Here is a 23481-nt window from a genome sequence, read left to right on the forward strand (position 1 = left end):
CGAGTCCTTTGAGAGAGAGCCGTTCTATGGCCGTTGTGCCTAGTGAACACGTCTATGGCCGTAGCGCCGCGAAAATAACACATGTGGTGATCACACATTTGGTTCGGAGAGACTAAATTTAAGCTGAGCATACACTTAGCAGTTGTACCAAAATTAAACGAAGTGCTTATCACGAGAAATCAAGGTAAGCCTAATTGAGCCGTAGTGCTCATAACCCTTCACAATCTTTTAACAGATGCTACAAGATTGTGATAAACTTTGGCAAATGAGAACCATGTAGTCTTGAGATGTAATGCTCAATGCCCTTATACAAGTTGAGCGAAGAGAACTGTTCTTAAACTTACTAGCATGGTTTTCTCTTCTTTTTATTGCCATGCGTCGACATCCCACTGCTCGAGAGTTTGTGGTGATCTTTCGAGGGGGGAAAGAGCCTTTTTATATGTCACATCAATTGGTTTGGTGGTAATTTGATGGTATGGGACATCAAATTCTCACGGAATCGATTATAGTCTTGGTGGAATGGGACGCCAAGGCTTGTGCATGTAACTTGACTCTTTGGCAGGTCTGTATGTACACTTGTCTGTAGTGATAAAGTGTGCAACATAAAATTTGAACTTTGAAAATTACCAAATATAGCCATAAGTTGGGATAAAACCCAGTTACAGAGTTCGGAGAAGCTCTAGGTAGCAAGACCATGATAATGTACTAGTGCTAACAGAGTGATTTAGTTCCGGAGTGATCTAAATCTAGAGGTTAGCAGTAAGACTAGTTGGTTGGACAGTTTCATGCATGGGGGACACCCTATAGCATTTTGCAAGCGTAGTCTTGTGCCTATGTTCAACATAAGAGTGCGATTGTGAGCACATTTTAGTTGCTACCGTATGAATTTGGAAAATATATTACTTTCCTACATAGCAATTATAATATTGCATGACAGGCTATTTTGCTTACAAAGTTCATGTGCGTGTAAACCCTATAAGTCGTATGACACCTTGGGAATGAGTGGAGCATTCCATGGATTTAATAAGGTTTTACATGACAATAGTGAGTAGTATCTCACTCCAGATGAGCCTGGTTGTTGTTAGTATCGGATCCGACAAATGTAGTGTACATAAACTCGGGCTGAGTTAGGATAGAAGGCTAAGCCGGAGAGCTTAGCGGTAAATCCTACTGTATCTGGTGAGTTTTGACTTAATCGGAGTGTTAAGAAAACTCAAAGTCTGGGGCTGAACTGGAGTGTTCGGAGGCAGACATATCTTTTGTTAAATCGGAGAATTTAGCAACAAATGAGCTTGGGGTGAACCATGGTACCCAGGAAAAAAGCTCTTCACACTAAAATAGTGCACAATAATTTTAGGGTGATAAAAATCCATTGCAGGAATGTTTTACAACTTTCCATAAATGATAGATGAAGACCATGTACTTTACGAAGTTAAAGTACATAGGTGGTGACTTTGGCGCCACATTTTTTGTAGAAAGTCACCAGTGGTGTGGTTAGGTCGGCCGAGACTCCACAAGACCTATGCACTAGTTTTTAAGTTGACCTCTATGATAAGGACGTCCAAAAATTCGTGTTGTAATACCAAAAAATGTACTGCAATGTGCAATGGAGGGGTCAATTTGTGTAGTCACTTCTTAGCAGCAAGTGACTTAAGCATCTTGTTATAGATGGTTGTATATGGTACTCCCACTCGGGGGAGGTACGCCATTGGGTACGAAGTTACTCACAGACTAGTATGGAGCTACTAGTGTGATGATAGTGGGTACGGAGTTACTCACAGACTTGTATGGAGCTACTAGTGTGATGATAGTGGGTATGTAGTTACTCACTACTAATACATAACTGCTAATAATTAAGATCCTCGAGTGAAAGATACTCTAGATCAACATTTTAAATCACCGAACCACAATACATGAGTATCGAGGTACTCATAAATATGTTGACGTTGCTCAAATCGAGGGACCGATTTGTTCGATGGTATGGAATAAGCAAGGAGAGTGGAGTAACTTAAAAGTTACATATCACTAGTCCTAGTGCGTTGTCGAGGTCATCCGTAGTTTGATGATCCCCTCTACCTATCAGATAACATTCAATTTTGCAAGCCCTGGCATTTAATCCGTAGTGATTATGAGTCTGGTGTGAGATATGGTTATGAAGAACTTACAAGAGTACTCGTTTATTTGCTTGTCATTGGTTATAGCTTGGTAGAGATTGCCACCTGTGATGGGTTGGTAACTTTGCCGCTATAATGAGGAGGCAGCAAATAATGTTCTCATAGTTATACTTCATACCAACACCAAACAGGGATAGGATGAAATTCCTAAATTCATCATCACGAAGTACTGTGATGTTTGCATTTATATTGAATGTATGATGTAATGAGACATTGGGCTTGTGTAATTCAATTATCTAGCAACCTATGGCTTCGCAAAAGCAAGCTCAGTCATTATCTGTGGATTAATAATGTGGTTATTAGTAGTTTGGAATTTTCTTGATAGATGGTACAACCCACCCAAATAATTCATAAGTGTGTAACCGCTTATGAAGGGTAATAATATGCAACAATGAAGCACTTTGTTACAAGTGTGAAACCACTGATAAGTTGCAAAGCAGTTTATCAATAGTACCACCATATGTGCGTAGACACTATACCACATCTTAGTTGCAAGATGTTTAAAAGTTTCTTGGAAGGCCTCAAGAATATAACATATGATATTAAACATGGTCTAGATTTATTCTTGGACCTATGACACTAGCGCGTAGTCCGCTTGAGAGTAGAGTTTTTGAGGACAAAAACCTTTCTTGAGGGAAAGGAGGGATATCCTCAAATATCACATAAACTCGAATAGTTGTGTGAGTCCAGACAATACTTGAAGGGATATGTCTGGTAATAGCAACAAAGAGTTGTAAGTGATTGGATGTAACTCCAGACACCCGTAGTGGTGCAAGAATCTTTATCAAACATCTCCACATACTATATGATCTGCCCGCAGATATAGTATGGCATAAGAGAGAGGAAGTTTGATTGTTATATTAAAAAATTTTCAAAAGTTACATTTACTCTGAGTTAGAGGGGAGTTTAACCATCCGTAGATTGATGGTAGTTAGAAACTCAACAAGATTCTAGAGCATATGCTTGTGCAAAGATGTTACTCTAAGAGAAAAGTATCTCTCAGCTTTGGAACTAATCCTTATGATGCATGATTATATAGGCTCTAGTTTATTTCTCTTATGGCCGTAGAGCTTTCCAAGGAGAAGTTTTAAAAAGTTGGTGATGCAACATGGAAGCGTAGTCTACAAATATCTAGTAGCATAGTCTAAGAACTTGCGCTACTAGAGTGCTCTCCAGTACATTAGCTTCTGTGCTAATGACATGATGCATAATAAGGCATGAAATTTGCCTTAAGGTTTTGGTTGAAATACCAAATCATGGCTTGTGTGAGCATGATCCTGTCTTTACAGAGGTCTGGCGCGCTGTACGCGTATGCACTTTGTCACAGCCTCGCCCACCTTCCTCGCCAGCACGTAATGCTAGTCCGGAGAGACTGGCCGTAGGTGCGGCGGGTAGCGAAGCGAGAGTTAGTCCGGAGAGGCTAGCCGAGTATTCAGGGTATAGTTTTGATAGTCCAAGTGCGGGTCATCCTGGGATTCAGAAGACTTATGCACTAGTTAAAAGACAGTTTTATTGGCCTAATTTGTTTAAGAACGTCCAAACTTATGTGCTGAAATGCAGTAAGTGCCAGGTCAATAAACATGAACGTCTTAAGGTTGGAGGACTACTCCATCCGCGCTGGAGATTCCTCAAGGGAAATGGGAAAACATTTCCAAGGATTTCATTACCGGTTTACCCAAGACGAGTCGAGGGAATGACTCGGTGTGGGTAGTAGTGACAACTAAAATGGCAAAGTTTATTGCCACGAAGAAAATTGTTAAAACGCCAGAGTTGGCAAAACTCTTTATCGAACATCTCTACAAGCTATATGGCCTGCCCCCGCAGATATAGTGTCGGATAGAGATAGAAAGTTCAACAGTCATTTTTGAAGGGAAGTCTTCAAAAAGTTGGATACTACTTTGAGTATGAGTATGGTAGATCATCCGGAGTCTGATGGTCAAACTGAAAAAGTTAACCAAATACTCGAGGATATGTTGCGTTCTTATGTTGATAAGAAGCAATCAAATTGGGAAGAATATTTGCCCATATTGGAGTTTGCTTATAACAGCTCCAAGCATTCAGCGAGACGAGACTGGATTTACACCATTCATGTTAATGTATGGATTCCAGCCGAGATCTCCGATGGTTGGCTGTAGGCCTGAAAAAGGAGAAGATTCAATATGTCAAGGAGTTCCTTGATAAATGAATGATATGCTCAAAGCTGCATGCGAGAGCATCCGTAGCGCACAGGATCGCGCTAAAACATTTGCCTATAAAGGACGCAAACAAGTGACCTTTGCAGAAGGTGACTTTGTATTTTTAAAGGTTCCTGCGCAGTCAGCAGCCATGAAAACGGGAAAGTGTGATAAACTTTCTCCTAGATATTGCGGTCCTTTCAAGGTCCTTAAGAAGATTGGGGACGTAGCATATAAACTTGAGTTACCGGAGAGTTCTCAAGTTCATCCTGTCTTCCATGTCAGTAAACTGAAGAAATCAGTTCACGGGTTAGAGAACGCAGTTTCTCCAGAGAATTTGGTGGACTTGATAGAGCCACCAAAGATACCACATGAATCTGAAAAGATTCTATAGTATCGTGACAGACAAACCCGACATAAAGTGTACCAGGAGGTACTTGTTAAATGGACAGATAGGGATGAGGAGTAGCAACCTGGGAACGCCGTAGTGCAATTTCCAAAAGGTTTCCTCAGCTTGTTTTCGAGGACGAAAACTCTTCTTAAGGGGGGGGGTAATGTCACGCAGGCTGTAATGCCTGTGAGACCGACGCGGCAGACCGGATGGCCATGTCCGGGGTTCAGTGGGAGAAGACGCCCGTGCGGAGTCATGGGCGGCCAGGCTAGTGTGGACGGCAGGCCACACACTATATAGCCTGGGGGATGAGGGGCAATCCTCATTCTTCCTCTATGGCTGGGTGGTGAGCCAGAGGCCGTCCCCTCTTGTGGTAATGCCCTAGCGGCGTTACGGGAATGTAACAACTTTATTTGACTAAGGTGTTTAAAATTAGTTTGCTAAAACTGAACAATACATGTTGTGAATGACAAAGTCTCAGACTGCACACCACTGAACTCAATTCATTGAACTCACAAATGCAAGGCTCTATGCTTACAACAAGAACAAAAGTAATCTTCCAAGGAATGGCTTTGGAGAGGAACTGTGCGGACTCTCCACCAACCCTGGTTATAGTATTTTATATTTATTAATATATATACACACATATGTATTAATATATATGCACACATATGTGTGTATACATATGTATTAATATATATGCACACATGTATTAGTGTGTTTACAAACAAATATCATATTCTCAAACTCACAAATGCAAGGTTCTATGTTTACTTGACCAAAAGTAATCTTCCAAGGCAAGGCACGTTTCTTGGATCTTCGATTTTTTGGAGCAGAAGTGTGCCAACTCTCCACGTACATGAAATTCCGGTTATATTATCTACATATTTATTAATATGCACACACATATATTATTGTGTTTAACATAAATTCCAAAGCACAAGAGCTACAAAAGTAGCTCTATTCCAAACTCCACTACCTGCATATTCTTGTTACATTTGAATTCAGAGCTTGACTTGAGTAACTAGTAGCAAAAAGGACCAAGGTCCCATTAGGTGCTTAGATGTGTAAGAAATCAATTAATTAATGGCTATGAATGAGCAATTCCTTGGTTCAGCGTGGGATGGAGGATCGAAGAGCAGCGATGGGGCATTGTGGTGGCACGCCGTCGATGGGAGGTGAAAGCATGCTGGGTCGTTAGCTCACAGTTTTAGGCGCGCGCGCCCGCGCCCGCGCGCGAGAGAGAGAGAGAGAGGCTTTCTAAGAAATGGAAGGGGGTAGAGTCGTGTACGGCATCGGCTTTGCAAACCCTGGCTTGCTACAGGGCTTCCAACAACACGAGCACACGGCCATACCCACCTCCAGGTATGTATCTCAATCCACACCACAGCAACTCAGAAATAACAACAACAGAAACAGCAGCAAAATCAACAATTTGGAGACCTTTCACATGCACTTGCTTGACCTCCCTCCATTGGAGAACCTCGTCCACGCCTTGCAGAAACACAGAAAGGGTGTGAGTCTTGAACTTATCAAGCTCCTGCATGTGCACATTTGCAGCCATGGTCTTGAGCCTTACAAATCAGTAGGAGGTCACCTCATCCCAATGTATGTGGCATGTGTAAACATGCCACATGCCCATCAAGTCTTCTGTAAACTGGTCGATCCCGATGAATATTGCTGGACTTTTCTCATACAAGGGTTCATTGAATCCGAGGAATCACAGAGATCCTTGGACCTATTCACAGGAATGCAAGAGGATCATGTTCGACCTAGCCGGTTTACATTTGCTACCCTACTTAAAGCCTGCGCTAAGTTGAAATGTCTTGAACGAGGACAAGAAATACATGCCCAAGCTGTTAAAGAGGAGTGCGAATGCGATCTTTTTGTCGGCACTTCCCTGGTGGATATGTATGCCAAATGCGGCTTGCTTTTGGAGGCACAGGAAATGTTTGATGGGCTTGCAGTGCGAGATGTGGTATCATGGACTGCACTGATTGCAGGGTACGCTGAACTTGGCCTTGGCCTGCAAGTGCTGGACACTTTGAAACAGATGCAACTGGAGGGCATGCCCCCCAATGCTTTCACATATGTCTGCAGCTTGAAAGCCCCTATTAGAAGAGGAGACACAGAGTGCGGCCAAGAAATACATGCTGAGATTATCAAAGAGGGTTTTGAGAAAGATATCTTTATTGGCAACACACTAGTGGACATGTATGCCAAGTGTGGCTTGATTGCTGCAGCTCAGGATGTATTTGATGAGCTGCAGGCTCGAGATGTTATTTCGTGGAATGCCTTGATCTCAGCTTATGTTGAACGAGGGCTCGGTAAAGAAGCACTCAATGTTGGCCAATGTATGAAATTGGAGCATGTTTCTCCTGATGCTGTCACATTTATTTCCAGCTTAAAAGCTTGTGGCAGCATAGGATCCATAGAGAGGGGCCAAGAAATTCACACTGAGATTAATGCAACTATATTTAAAAGAGATCCCTTTGTTTGCAGTGCATTGGTGGATATGTACATCAAATGTGGATTGCTGGCAGAAGCACGGGATGTGTTCGACCAGCTGCCTGTTCGTGTTGTTGCCTCTTGGAATGCGCTGATTGCAGGGTATGTTGAACATGGATTTGGGGAGGAAGCACTCAATTGTTTGAAACAGATGCAACTCGAGGGGACATCCCCAGATGATGTTACGTTTCTTTGCAGCTTGAAGGCTTGTGGCAGCATAGGAGCCATACACAGGGGCCGAAAGATACATGCCGAGATCTGTAAGCATGGATTTGAAAGAGATTCATATATTGGCAACACGCTGGTAGATATGTATGCTAAATATGGCTCAGTTGCAGAAGCACAAGAAGTGTTTAGTAAGCTTCCAGTTCGAAATGAAGTTTCATGGAATGCACTCATTAGTGGGTATGCAGAATATGGGCTTGGTAAGAAAGCGCTCGGTTGCTTGGAACAGATGCAACTAGAGGGTGTGTCTCCCAATACAGCCACATTTGTTTCTAGCTTGAAAGCTTGTGGTTTGGTAGGTGCCATTGATAAGGGCCGTGAAATACACACTGAGGTTATCAAAAAGGGTTTTGAGATGGATTTATCTGTTTGCAGCTCTGCAGTGGATGTACATGCCAATTCTGGGAATAGATTTCCTGCCCAGATTAACAGTGTTGGTGGACTCGAGACCAACGAAGTTCTTGTGGTGAATGCTCTTGTTGACATGTATGGTAAGTGTGGAAACATGATCGATGCTCAGAAGGTGTTTGATGATATGCACACGAGGGACCTTGTGACTTGGACTGCATTGGCTAGTGGTTTTGCACGACAAGGGGACAGTGGACTTGTTTTTTACTTGTTTGACCAGATGAGGGAGGATGGCATAAAGCCGGACAAGACCACATTTCTCAGTATTCTCACTGCATGCAGTCATTTGGGTTTCATTGATAAGGGTCTGGAGTATTTTGATGCTATGAGCAAAGAGTATGGCCTCAAACCAAGTATTGCCCACTATAGTTGCATGGTGGACCTCCTCTGTCGTGCAGGCCGACTGGATGAGGCCGTTGCAATGCTAGAGAAGATGCCTTTTGAACCTGATCTTGCAATTTGGAGCACTTTACTAGATGCTTGCCATAAGTGGGGCAATGTGGAGCTTGGTAGACATGCCTTTGAATGTGCTGTGATGTTGGATGAAACCAATGCAGCAGCATTTATCTTGATGTCCAACATCTATGCAGATGCTCACATGTTTGAGGACATGAAGAAGATCGAGGCATGGAAAGTAAGGATGCAAAACAAGTTCAATCATAGCAAGCTAAACCGATGATCTATCAAATTGGAATTGTATGAAGTATGCATGATGGGACAAATTGGTAAAAAGAACATGATCTCTGCCACCACACTCAGGTTCTCTTCGTCTAATGTGAAACATGACTTCATGTGTCTGATGACACTCCTATCAAAGATGCGTAGTTATAAGTTGCAGGTTTGGGATGCATGTGAAGATTTATATTCATACTAAGGATGCAAAATAGATTCAATTATAGCAAGCTTGATCTATCGAGTTGGAAGCGTATGGAGTATGCATAATGGAACATATTGGTAAAAGGAACATGATCTCTGCCGCCACACTGAGGTACCTTTCGTCTAATGAGAAACAGGACTTCATGTGTCTGATGACACTCCTATCAAAGATGCATAGTTATATAAGTTGCAGGTTTGGGCAGGTTCAACAGGTTGGAAAAGTAAAGAGGTAATTCTAGGGTTTCTACAGTTGGTTCAACTCAGTGGGAGGTTAAGCCCTCAACAGACGGAGAAATTCCAAGTTCAAAGTTCTTTGTAGTTGGATCAAGCGAGAGATCAACTGGTGGTCATGCTTTTTGATGTTGTCAATACTTTAGTCAGTGAGTTGTTCAAAGGGTTTTCAGGCGATACTATAGCACCAACATCATACCTTGTCGTGATCATCAGTAGACCAAAATTGGGAGTAATCACTTAGTGCTTGGCATCATGGGTTTCTCTCCAGACCATCAGGGTCCACAGACTAGGTGTCAGCATATTGTTCAGACAGTTGTTTGTGCATGTGGATTGAAGCTAAGCAAGAGGGTGTACCACTCTATGTAGATCTATACCATTTTGTACCTGTTCCGTTGATTGGGACGTAGATAATGGTGAATTGGATTTTGGATGGATGGTCTATATTTGATGCCATCACTTAAGTTATTCTGGATGGCAGCAGCTGGGGAGTTAACTATTACTAATACCACAGCAAACTTCATGATGGTGGGGTGTGGTGTTGGGAGGGGTGGGGCATGCCAAGATGAGATGCATAGCACCCGTTACCATGACCTTAAGTTCACGACTGCTTGCAGCTTGGGAGAGAAGTAAATTAGAACAAGACAAAAACACCCATGAATTGTGTGCTTGTGAGCTCGACACACAGGATTTTTCAACACGTGTAGCAACTGGTGGTCAACCATGCCCGAAAGTGCCTTCTGCCGAAATTGGCCCATAGTGTTCCTACTCTTAGATCGAGATCCTCTCGAGAAGACAGTTCCAGCAATGCCAGCTTATATTCATGTGCTCAAACTACAGGAACAGTTATCATCATTGAATCAGAGTATATCCTTTCCAGATTGTTCCTAAATAGACAACCTAGATGATGTGATGAATTAAATGGAGGACCCAGTTTTCAGTTCTTTCTTTGACTTTTCATGTCAAGTCAGTACAGTACAACCAATTGTTGTAACATGTGTTGTGGAAGCGTGTTCATGATTAACGCTAGGCAAAGAAGATTAACGTTAATCCTATGTTTAGCAAAGACAAAGAAGAGAAGGAGAGAGACCTAATCTACTGTATATTGCCAAAACATGTTATATATTCAATGATCTTGCTGATTCACAGCTTCATGATGCATACCAAAGATCCTTGCAACCCTCTACTTGCAATCAGACAAGAGAAGCTCTTGCTAATCCACTGCCTTGCAGACTTTGACAAATGGATCCTCTTGATCTTTGAATGATATCCTAATGAATGCCTGATGATCCTATTTGTATGAATTTATCAACAAGTCGGTTTTACCTATTTTTTTCACAAAACATTGTCCAAAAAGTCATATTTTGTGTCCAAACTATGTCTAAAAGGTTTCCCAACCATTGGGCTATGTCTTGGGCATTTCCCGGAGCCTGTAGGGCTATAAAACCCACTCTAAATCTGCCCATATATTTGCTAATGAGAATATCCATGTCTATAAGCATTGGGATTAACAGATGCACATGACAATTGTTTACAAAGTATTCTTTAATAAGAACCTAGAGCGTGTAGATGGAGGCTCTCAACACTCTGGAGCTGGCTTGCATGGTCACACCTGTAAGTACTGGAGCTATTTCGTACCCTACCTCCACCTGTGAGCTTTGACTTTTAGGCATGCAGCTAACGTTGGGCTCCAAGATCCTGCTTGAATGCAATCTTATATTACTAGGTAGAACTTTCGCTACATAATTATAAGAACTACGAAGGCCCTTGGCATCCCTCTAGCTCTGGATGCGTTGCAACATGCTGAACACGCTCTGGATGGCTCGGAATCAAATAATCTTCTGTCGTTGTTGAGGCTATTTTAGCTATCATCGCCTTGCTGACTTGTGCACTGTGGAACATGTGCACTTGCTGACCTAGATGAGTAGCTTGATTGCGGGATACTAGTCTCTTATACATAGTCTAGTGTCACATTCTTTTTTTTGTAAAACCAGTGTCTAATAAATCACTCAAGGTATGGTACAAGCATAGCTACCCATAAGAAAGGGCAAGCTAAAAACATTGAAAAAACATATCTAATTGCCTAGTATTTATCTCCCCCAAGGCGTAAGAGTCTAGGAGAGATTCATGCAAAGAGCGTCTGAAGTAGGCATAGGTATCAACTAACTGATTGGTTCTGATTTCTATCATGCTAGAGAGTCCCTAGTGCCTAAAATCTTGTCCACACAAGATATTGTGAGTAGTCTAATAATTCGTTGGGGTTTCCACCAAAAGCCAGAATTGCTTGGACAAATGATGCCTAGGAAAATGAGCCTTCAAATATCTAAAACGCCTATCAAGAAGAACACGAGAAGACAAACAGTGCCAAAGCAAACGAGGCACCGTTTCTCGTGCATGATAGCACCCTGTAATAGTGTGATGAGGCAAGGTGTCTCTTGGCCAATAGTATATCGACAGGAAGCACCCCAACCAGGCATCTCCATAAGAAGACTCTGTTTCAAAGTTAGTTTATTTTTCCAAATGTTATGTTTTTCACCAACACCACGGTTTAGATATCCACCGGAGTTGATTAGCTTGCTCGGCAATCCATGGGGGAGGAATAATGAGCTTATATCCTCTAGCTGCAATCAACTGATCAAATGGAAATAGGCTTATAACCAGGCATCTATCTATCTAACTTCCAGTCTATCAGCTTGTATTGTGTATTAAAGGGCAGAATAGGTTGTATAGACTGCATTATCCGCATGCCCAAATCATATTGACGATTTGCTTGAGGAAAGTTGAGAACCTGTCCATTCATATCTATAACATCATTTACATATCTTATACCTTTGGTGGATAGAAAATAAGCCTTTCGAGGTTCCAATAATGCTTGTAGTTCCTCAAAGACTCTGCTCTAATGTATTCTTTCCAAATCCAGAGAGTTTCCAGTGTCAACGTTCTTGCTAGACCAATGCAAGTGTGATAGGATCTATTTCCAATCCTAAATAAGCCTAGTCGAATACAAATAGCCAGGTATTTTACCATTAAAAAGTCCAAGAACAATGTCCCAATGTGTAGGGGTCCAGTTCAATGTTCTCATAATTGCCCATGGCTGTTTTTGTTGCAGAAAATCAGCAATCGTAGTAGCTTTTTTGGCCAAGGTATGATAATGTAAGTTGAGAATATTCAAAACACCATGCATCTTAGGCATATAAACAAGCTCATATTTCAATAGCTTGAGCGCCTTTTTATTAGCTGCAGTTTTTCATAAGCATTCCAAAGCTCTTGAATGAAACTATCAATATCTTTTTGGTCCAAACTAAAAGAGGCAAGTAGAACTAAACATAAGCCATAAGAATGGATCCGGAGTAAAAAATGCAAACGCCATGTGAAAAGCTTCCAGTAATCCAATTTGTGATTCAATTTCTATAAAACCTAGCATGTCTCATTCTTAAGAGAAGCAAACCAACTTATGGGATATCCCAGATGTGTAATAATCTGATCTAATGATAAGATTTGACTTGACCACAATATCTCATTTCAAGAGTATGCATACATCGAAAGCAATTTGGATTTTGCAAAGTTAACATGTAATCATGTAGCCAATCCAAAAAGAGACAATGCGACCATAAGTGCTTTCATATCACAATAGGACTAATTTTAGGAAAAAATACGCACGTGAACCTCTGAGATATTTTTTCGGAAAAAGCGTATGCTAGGAACTTCCCAGATGGAAGACGAGGTCCTAAAACCTATTTTCCATCATTGTCTTAAGACGGAAAAAAAATTCGAGAAATTTTTCTCATTTCGCAGCACGTTTTTGAGAGTGTTCCAAAAGAAATTTAGAAAAACTCTGTATGAGAGAGAGTTGTTGTATTTTAGGAGTACTACAACTTTGTTTCCTTGAGCCGTCCGTGATTTTGTCGTTTAGACCCTCAAAAAGTAGTCCGAATATGGCTCGTTTTCGTGCTAATTTTTACGATTTTTTGTGGTTTTTGGGCTGTTTTTTGTCTTGATTTCTTGATCGAATTTTGAGGCTCCTGGTCGAAGGTCAAAATGGTCAATTTTGACTTCGGACGGCGAAGTCCAATATCAAAGAGCTCAATGTCAGCTTTTCGATGAGCCCAAGAGAGCCTTCATATCGGATATATGGCTTAGGAGATACGAGCCTCCAAAGTTTCACGCAGTGAAACTTTAAATTCACATTGTGAACCGCACTTCACGGAAAATTTGGGAAAAAATTTTTAAATGCCCGATTTTTCACGACCGAAAATTTTTTTCACGGCCAAAATTTCTATCACGACCGGAATTTCTTTCACAGCCAGAATTTCTTTCACAACCAGAATTTCTTTCATTGAAATTTCTTTCCAAAATTTTCTTTTACACAGTCAAAATTTTTTCATCGGAATTTCTTTCATGGTCAGAATTTTTCATTTCACGGGCGGCCGGATTTTCTTCGCCGGAATTTCTTTCACGACCGGAATTTCTTTCATGGCTGTTTTTTTTGTGTGGGAAATACGAATTTCCCTTTTTGGGGGGGAATATTTTTGAATTTAAAATGAAAATGGTATGGGCATTTTCCCAAAAAGATAAATGGGAATCAAAAAAGTCAACCTTTTAATGACACCCCTTACACCCTTCATAAACGACTCCCAAATGGACAATTTTGATAACTCATGAGCATCTTCTCATTGAATGCTCATTAGACTTAATGAGTTATGTAAAAAAGATTAAGAATTAATCTTTTTACTAATCTTTCTCTCTTTTATACTAATCAAAGACTTTAATTAACCACTAATTCCTAATTAATTCACACAATTGAGCACATCATTGGATAGAGCAAAGGAATGCTAATCTTTGTGCATCAACAATTGTGTAAATTAATCTAAAATAGGAAATTAATTAGACTCTTAATTATGGTCTCCTCGTTTAAGGCAAAATTAAGCGCAAAGAGATTCAAATTTCTCCAATTGATGAAAAAATTTATGTGATTAGGTGTTTTGATGTATCTAAATGCTCTCAAAATACTCAAAAACACCAATTTCGACTCTCATATGATCCATTTGGACCCCAATTAACACATTTTCTAATTTTTTGGCCTTTTGAACAAGATTAATCACCCTTAATGATAAAAATCAGTCCATTAAGAGAAATTAGTCGAATTCAAGGGTTTTTTTATGGTTTTAAGAATTTTTTGAAAGATTAAGCTACTCCTAATGCTTACTAACACACTAATCCAAACAATTTTAACAAAAAACACACAATTAAACTAAAATTATTTATCTTAGTTCTATGCTTAAACTAAAGAGAGCTAACATTTCACTAAGAATTGCATTCTATTACATTGTTTGATGTTACGGATGCAAACTTAGCCTAATACAAACTATGTGCAAGCCCTATGAACATAAAAAACCACCAAAATAACAACAAAAACAATAAATTAATCTAAAAATTAAGCAAAAAGCATTCTTTTCACAAAAATAAAAAAGAGAGCTATTCTACACCAAATCTCACACAAATCATCATCAAATCTATATTTTTTTTATGAGAAACCATTAATCAAGATAATGGCAATGGGTTATGCATAGATTAGAGGCAAAATGATGGAAAAAGCCAAGGGATGGCTCCTCGGCGCGGCGACAAAAATGTTATGGCTCACCCTAACCCTCCTTGAAACACATCCAAAAAGAGATTACTTGGTGAACTGCAACTGTCGTGAGGATCTTTCCAATGGTCGCGCTCGTAACCCTTGAGGTCTACAAGCTCTACAACTCCTTGAGAAGCAATTCCACCGCGTCTCTGCCGCGAGCGTTGTCACATCGCCGCGTTGCACTACAGGTCCTCGTCCCTCCTCTCATCTCACTTCACACACGCACATGCATACTCACTAGCATGCATTAGGGATAGATATTAGCAAGATGATTAGAAAGAGCAAGACTCAATTGCACAATGGGAGAGTGTGTTATATTATCAGAGAAATTCACTTATATACATAGCCATATGTGTTCACACTTACTTAAACTATGGTTGGCCGGGCACTTTAGGCTTATAAGAGGCCTAATGCTATTACAATGGCTACTCTCATAATATATCCATGAAGTACATCACTTAGGACTTCATCCTAACTTATTACCACATGCTCTTAAAGCAAAAATCACCATAAATACTATGTCACACCATTACGGGCGCCCATCCAAGTTATAGCTTTGGACACTATTGCTTTATATCTTGAATGTATGACCCTTTGGTGTATCTACCATGACTCCTTGATGTAAGATAATGGTGGCAGTTCTTGTTAATCCTAGAATTGGATTAACAGTCTTCCCCGTAAATTATCCCAATTTCCCCTTTTTTCCCGTCGTCGCTGCTTCATTGCCTTCTGGAACAATTGTGTCGGCTCTCTTTAATCATCCATAGCTTTCTATTTTTGTTTTATGCACATGTTCTTATCCTCCCCGTTGCCACACTGTCTCTGCCACCTTGGACTCTCTACACATCATCATTTATTCATTATGTATTTTCACACACCATATTTGTTTTTAGATTTGGGCACCTCTCACAACGTGCCCAATAAGAAGTAAAAGCATTATGATGGAAGGTGTAGCCCTTATCATGCATCATAACTTGTGTCCAAAGATCACGTGCATGTAAATGTATAAATGTTTGGTCCCATATGATGGCATTTTCTTTTTAGATGCACAATGTGAAGTATTATCTCATCACATGCTAGTGGGTTATTAAAATCACCATAAATAAATGCATTAGAGCACTAGGTAGCCCTTATCATGGATCATAACATGTGAAGTATTATCTCATCACATGCTAGTGGGTTATTAAAATCACCATAAATAAATGCATTAGAGCACTAGGTAGCCCTTATCATGGATCATAACATGTGAAGTATTATCTCATCACATGCTAGTGGGTTATTAAAATCACCATAAATAAATGCATTAGAGCACTAGGTAGCCCTTATCATGGATCATAACTTGTGTCCAAAGATCACATGCATGTAAATGCATAAGTATTTGGTCCCATATCTGCTTTTTAGATGCCATCATATGGAGTGCAATGTGAAGTATTATTATCATATGCTGTGAGTTATTAAAATCACCACAAGTAAATGTATTAGAGCACCATGGATATCTTTGAAATAAATGCCTTATTTTTTCCCTTTGCCTTAAATTCCGTGAGGCATACACATTGGCAAATTTATGTGGATGTATAAATGAGGATGTGAAAATGGATGTATGCATGTAAATGTGGATGTATAAGAATTCCTACCCACAGAGTGCTAACTATCTTCAGCATAGAAAATATGATAAGGTAACCTTGATACGCATGGCTTCCCCAAAGTGTTGAATATCTCCAATATAGAAAATATGATAACTAGCAAAGTAACCTTGCCTACCAACAAAAAAATTGTTGATTATGCTCTTGCAAACATACAATATGTGGCTACATTTTATATACATAACTCCAAAAAAGCTATTTATGTCAGAGAGGCCTTGCACATTGTACATGAAAGACATTTTAACATTGTATACATATGATACATGCAAAATTATTTACAGCAAATCATATTTGCATCTCAGTCTCATGCATTCGTAGATTCTAAATTCTGTGTGGCATGGGATAGCCCATATCCAGTGTCATCATCCATAAAAAGAATTCCACTCTTCTCTACTTTGGCCCATTTTTCCCAATTCTTATGGCAGCATTCAGAGTTATTGACTTACCCATTAGCTGATTTGCTGACTAGTTTACGAGATTGGATTGGGTGTTGCCTTAATGAGATCACTTTGCGTGGAGTTTTCTATCCATTCTGATCAATTTTCTATTTTTCCTTTTCTATTTTCCTTTAATTGTCCTTGTAGGCATGACATTCTATTGTGCAAACACATCACTCACAACCTTTTGTTTTCCTGTATCCGAATGGGTTGGAAGAGAAGTCGCTATAGGGCCTCGAGGTTAAGGCAGTTGTACTGATGGTTGAGATGTTGTCAAAGAGGGGGAAATCATAGTCACAAGCGGCCCGTGAGAAGAACACATGGGCATTTTAATGCATAATTTATGGCAATTGAAACATGCACCAGTAAAGACTCCCCAATTCAAATCCAAATATATCTCAGCCATTTTAACATCATCAACCTCAATAGCAATGGATGGGGGGTTGGCTTATCATTATCCCATGGTACACAGAACCGATTGCGACTACTAGAAGGTCTAGGAGGGCATATAACCTTTCCCAAGAGCTATTGCAATTCATGGCAAATCAACACACATATAGTCAAGGAAATTCGCCACTTCCACCAAATAGGACTATGATGCCTTATCAAGCTCTGATAATTGTTGGTGGGTAGGGAGTACATGCACCATTTAAGTACCAAAGAGAACAATGGTTCTCTTTGTACTACATTTTGCTATAAAGGGCGCAGGGCTAAGAAGGTTGCACACAGTCCCAAAAGCAGCACACGAGAGAGACCCACGTGCACACACACACACACGTGCACGAGTACCACATTTACTTTATACGTGTGCCACATTCACACACACTTCAAAAATAACAGTCTCTTAAGGATTTTTTGGTTCAGGTTGAGTAAAGAGATTGTGAGAGGTGGCCAATAAGGCTCCCTCTTTCCCAAGAATTCACTTTCCTGTTAGAGATTGTGAGGGGTGTTGGAAGTTATAATGGCCAACAAGGCTCTCACTTTCCTGTTAGAGATTGTGAGGGGTGTTGGAAGTTATAATGGCCAACAAGGCTCTCTCTTTCCCAAGTGTTCACTTTCCTATTGGTGGGGTGAAAAAAAAATGTCAATGTTGAAATTGAACAACAGTTATTGCATACAAGTACTTGTTTTCATGTTCTCAATAGTCTTGTGGTCCCCTCTACTTCTTTCACTCAAAAAAACTTGTTCATTTCTCTGCTACATATATATTTGAAAGCTTGCTTTGTTGCTTGATGTTATACATGGTGTATGCACATTGTTGACTTTTGTATTTCCTCGTAGTGCTGCTTGATGGGTATCTGGGCTCAAATGCATAAATCTATGAGAATTTTTCATAAACTTTGCAAGTTTTCTTCGTCATTAAATAGTGATCTACTGGTAGCTACCATCTTGGATACATTTAGCGGAAAGTACCTGTAGGGTAATTGGGATATTTACATTTTATATCAAAGATTAGTTATTTGCAGGTTGAAATCACAGACAGTGATGTATTTGGGATGCTTTCCATTAAGGATAAGCTTGATGTGACCAATTACCTGCATTATGGTCATATATGATGCATCATGTATTGGTTACCAAAGGACTTTAGAATGTTATCATTAGCATTGAGGTACACCCTATCTCATCAGCAAAGGATAGTACAAGTACTTTGGATGGTGACACTAGTTCAGATGTAACTGTAACATCTACCTTTACACCTCCCATAGTGAAACAAGACAGGTGGGATGGCAGGGATATGCATGCATATACATTAGTAGCACTCTCTGTGTAAAGAGCAACATTGTTCCTCATATTCACTCATGGGTGTAAGCATGTTAACGTGCACTAGAAATTTGGTCTGGGACATTGCTAACTAGCAATGCTTGTTAGCTATATTTTAAAACATCCCACATTATCCTTTTAAAATTCAAATGTATTTGCAAATGTCATTTCCTCCCTTTCCAAAGTTTAAAAATAGTCCCTTTAAAATCATATTGGTGTTCAATTACACCATAACGTGGACACGTGCCTTAGCTTCATCCCTCTCACTCTCACTCTCTCTCACACGCGCGCGCACACAGTTTCTTTTACGACCCCCACCCCACCAACCCTCTCTCTCTCTCTCTCTCTCTCAATATCCCGACAGTCTCTAAGACTCCCTCCTTTCCTTCCTCCCTCATCCTCTCCTTGTTCTCCCACTCTCTCCCTCTTTGTAGAGATATGAAAAACCGTGCATTTGCATCATCTGACTAGGCAGGTGTCATTGCAATATAAAGAATGTGTCCACCAATGGAGGTAAAGATCTATAACCACTATTTGTATGAAGACATGCTTGATATCTTGGCTATTTCCTCAACTAATTATCATAACATATGTACATTTGCAGTCAGCAATAGAAGATTATAGAAGGGATCCATTATGGATGATGGATCCCAACTCAAGGACTCATATACTCTTACCATAATTAGGCAGTATGAGAGAGAAAGGAAGAGGAAACAATAAGAGTAGAAGAAACTTATGAAGGGTGAGAGTGGAGTACATGCTCTTGATGAAGAAGAAAAGCACAAAATCTCCTCTGAGGTTGTGAAAGTTTTCAAGAAGAGGACTAAAGATATTGTTACAAAAGTGAGACAAGAAATCTAGAATCCAGTTATTCAACACCTTGTCGTGCAAGCAATCCACGAAGATTCTACACTAGAGGAGGTTGTTATTTAAACCGCAATCGTTTCCAATGTTCGCAACACATTGGCTCTTGTCAAGTAGCCAAATTGTAAAGAGGAGTTGTTCTTGAAGAATACAACATTGTCCATGATGTTGAATTCAAAGGAAAACATGCCTATTGCAAAAGTCTTAAGCGTCCTTGAAGTCCCCTATTCGCTGCTTGTACAAGGGCAAAATCATGGATGGAACTTGATGTTGATAAACTATTCTCATTGACTGCATGTCAAAAGCAAAAACGAGCAAAAGAGAATAGGGAGGTACTCAAGAAGCTTCAGGTGATCAGTCTCACTCAAGTGAAATAACTTGCATGTGATGGTGATCAACTAATATGCATCGTGAGTTAGCACATGTCCCATTATGCATATATGCTTCTATCACTATATACATTCTTTCTAATTTATGTTTTACTACTACTTTGAACTCTATGTTAATTAGTAGGAGTAACTCCTTTTGCTAGTTAGTCATTCATCTTAGAATTATAGCTTCCTATGATAAATAGCATAACACATTGTGATGTCTAGCATCACATCTGAGAACCAGCATGGTTCAATAGCTAGATAATGCTAACTTGCATAGTCTATTAAACAAGTGTGGTCTGTTAACTAAATAACTAGAATATGCTATCTAGCATGGCCTAATAACAAGCACAGTTTGATAACTTGCATGTGATGCTTCCAAGTACATGTTGCTAAACATCATGGTTTGATGACTAGCATGGTTCAATAAGTAGATCATGCTAACAACATGGTCTAATAACAAGCATGGTTTGGCCTAGATTATGCTAACTAGCATGGTCTAATAACAAGCATGGTTTGATAACTAGCATTTGATGCTTCCAAGTAGATGTTGTTAAGTAGCATGGTTTGATAACTAGATGATTCTAACTAGCATGGTCCAATAACAAGCATGGCTTGATCTAGATTATGCTAACTAGCATGGTCTGATAACTAGCATTTGATGCTTCCAAGTACATGTTGCTAAGTAGCATGGTTTGATAACTAGCATGGTCAAGTAACTAGATGATGCTAGCTAGTATGGTCTAATAACTAGAGTATCCTTCCAAGTAGATGTATCTAATAAGCATGGTTTAACCTAGAATATACTAGCTAGCATGGTTTGATAAAATAGGCACGGTCTGATAACTAGCATTTGATGCTTCCAAGTAGCATGGTCTTATAATCAGATGATACTAACTAGCATGGTCTAATAACAAGCATAGTTTGGCCTAAATTATGCTAACTAGCATAATCTAATAACAAGCATGGTTTGACTAGATTATGCTAACTAGCATGGTCTAATATAACAGGCATGGTTTGATAATTAGCATTTGATGCTTCCAAGTAGATGTTGCTAAGGAGCATGTTCTAATAACTAGCATGGTCCAATAACTAGATGAGGCTAGCTAGCATGGTCTAATAACTAGATTATGCTAACTAGCATGGTCAAATAATAAGCATAGTCTAATAACTAGCATGTGATGTTAGCCAAGGAGATGTAGCTAACTAACATGGTCAGATAACTAGCATGGTCTAATAAGTACATGATGCTAACTAGCATTGTCAAATAACAAGAATGGTGTCACAACTAGGTAGCCCAATAACTACATGATGCTAACTAGCACGATCAAATAACACGCATGGTGTCACAACCAGCTTGTCTAATAACTAAATGATGCTAAGTAGCATGTATGCTAACAATTTAATTATCTAGACCTGAGATTAATGTAGTAATTTAAAATTTCATAGGTTGAGTTCTTCCATAGGTTCAAAGAAAGGTATCCAAATTGCAACATTAGGCTAAGATTGTTTGAGATACTAAAGCCATTATTTGTATGGCGGCGGTTGATGGACAGATACACATGCTACTACAAATACCATGTGCAAATGTCTTTTCTAAAGGACATGTTGAACCACATGCAGTCTCATACCTTTGGGCTCCATGAAGTAGAATGCAATTGCACATGCGACATTTGTGCCATAGGTGATAGCACTAGCATTGGTTTCTTGGCTTCACTTCGCACTTTCAAAGGTGTCACACATCTATGGGAATCAATGCTTTGCCCAAAGGAGATTGATGCAGAATGTGTCTAATGAGAAAGTGCAGCAATTGTGGTCTGAAGAAGTTGGAAACTGGCTTCTTAGGGACAAAAAAGAGAGGTAAGACCATTACTAGGAAGATAGTTGAATATGTGGATGTAACAAATAAGCATGGGAAAAAAAGAAGAAGTGAAAAGATCAGTGTGTTGCCTTAAAAAGACCATAGGTTTAGTTAGATGGCGCAGCCTCAAAGTTTAAGGCTGCCACGCCTTTCTATTTTGTTGCAAGATATGCTGGACTGACAGGGATAGAGATGAGCTGGTTTTGCTATGGAACAGGGCATGGCAAGGGAGAGCATGACGGTGCAGGAGCAGTTTGTAAAAAGAACATTGACACATGAGCAATTAAAGCCTAATGGTCCCATCTTAAAGTGTATTACAGAGCTAGTATAAGACCCCAAATCCCTCAAGGATTCACAATCTCAAAAATCAAAATCAGCCTCAACAAGAGAAGCTAAATGAAGGTGAAATGGTGGAAGTGTTTCTCACTAGAATCAAAGATCACCACCATGACCAAATGACTATAATCAACATGAGATTGCTCTCTCCCTAATATTGCTCGTCTCGCTATCTAATGATATTGCCAACTAAGTATGATAGCTTTGTTACATCTTTGAATGTTGGTGTCATGCCTATTCCTCTCACAATCACAACAAGTTTAGCTCATTACTTCAAGATAAGGAGATGAGGATGTTGAGTCACAATGGTGGGGGACTAGGCTTTTTCTATTAGCATAAAGAAGAAGGGTAAGGGTTATAACTCTTCAAATCATAAGAAAAAGGTTAAATGCTTTTACTGTAACAAGAAAGGGCACATAGCCAAAGAATGCAGGGAAAAGCGAGAATATGCCAAGAATGGTACTCTAAAGACCAAGGAAGAATCTAGTCATGCTACGAAAATAGAGCTATTTGTTGCCATTGAAGAAGTGTGCAGTGAGATGACTAATGTTATAGCACATGATGATTCTTGGATCATCGACGGTGGGGCTTCTAAGCATATGATGTGTTGCAAGTATTGGTAATCGTCCCTAAATCTTGTGGGAGATGACATCATGATCCTTCGCAGGTCACCTAGCGCTTCACTCATAGGATGCTTCCTTGGTCCCTCATCCACCGTACCGGAAGCTCACCATTTAAATCGAACCGAGGCTGGCCAAGACCTCGGCCGACCTTGCTACGCGAGATGTCCTCCATTAACTCCGTCAACTGTTATGCAACATTCTCAGATTAGGTCTCCACGACTTCATTCACAAGACAGTCAAAATGCTTCCCCAACGTCCTTGACATAAAACAGTCATTTAAAAATAGGTCATAAATACAGTTTCTATAACAAACTCTCGTTTTTCCACATTATTCCACATCAATCCTCATTTATTTCATATGTATTCCCATTCTCATCACATCATTTTCCATCTCATCACATCTTTCCTCATTTTTCCGCCCATCAGATCTCATCCACTCACATCTACCCATATCCACATCTCATCACATCATATTCATTCACATCACATATCACATCTATCCCAATTTACATCACATCTCATTCACTCACATCCCGATGCACATGACATCACATCTCATTCATTCACATCCTGATTCACATCACATCACATCTATTCACGTCCATCACATTCATTTACATCACATCCATTTATATCTATCACATCACATTCATTCATATCTATCACATTCATTCATTCATATCCATCCCATTCATTCTCATAACCATCCCATCACATACATTCTATCCACATATTGTAGAAAATATGAAAGCAAGAGCAAAACTAGAAATGAAACAAGAACAAATGAAAAACAAAGAGTTACCTTGAGATGAGTGTAGACAAGACACAAGATTGATACATTCATTGATGTGACACCTACAATTTATAGGTGAGAAGTACAAGATTGAGTAGACTCACTTATGGGATAAATGTAGAGGTGCCACATGGCACTAGACTCAAGACACAAAGACTGAACTGAAACTAGAC

The 23481-nt window shown here is 39.8% G+C and overlaps 1 protein-coding gene across 1 annotated transcript; it reads left to right on the forward strand.

Moving 5' to 3' along the window:
* The first annotated feature begins 6006 nt into the window (after positions 1-6006).
* On the forward strand, positions 6007-8559 carry LOC147608159 (pentatricopeptide repeat-containing protein At5g27110-like). The gene has a single exon (XM_086790166.1). It carries the CDS (start codon positions 6007-6009, stop codon positions 8557-8559), a length of 2553 nt encoding a protein of 850 aa, XP_086646292.1.
* The last annotated feature ends 14922 nt before the right edge of the window (positions 8560-23481 follow it).

Source organism: Cibotium barometz, chromosome 54 (genome assembly GCF_041138505.1).
Source record: "Cibotium barometz isolate CiBa-2024 chromosome 54, ASM4113850v1, whole genome shotgun sequence".
In the NCBI taxonomy this organism is placed as follows: Eukaryota; Viridiplantae; Streptophyta; class Polypodiopsida; order Cyatheales; family Cibotiaceae; genus Cibotium; species Cibotium barometz.

Bases quoted from the DNA above. Each gene is read 5' to 3' on its own strand.
- LOC147608159 (XM_086790166.1), top strand. From the start codon at position 6,007: ATGGAAGGGGGTAGAGTCGTGTACGGCATCGGCTTTGCAAACCCTGGC.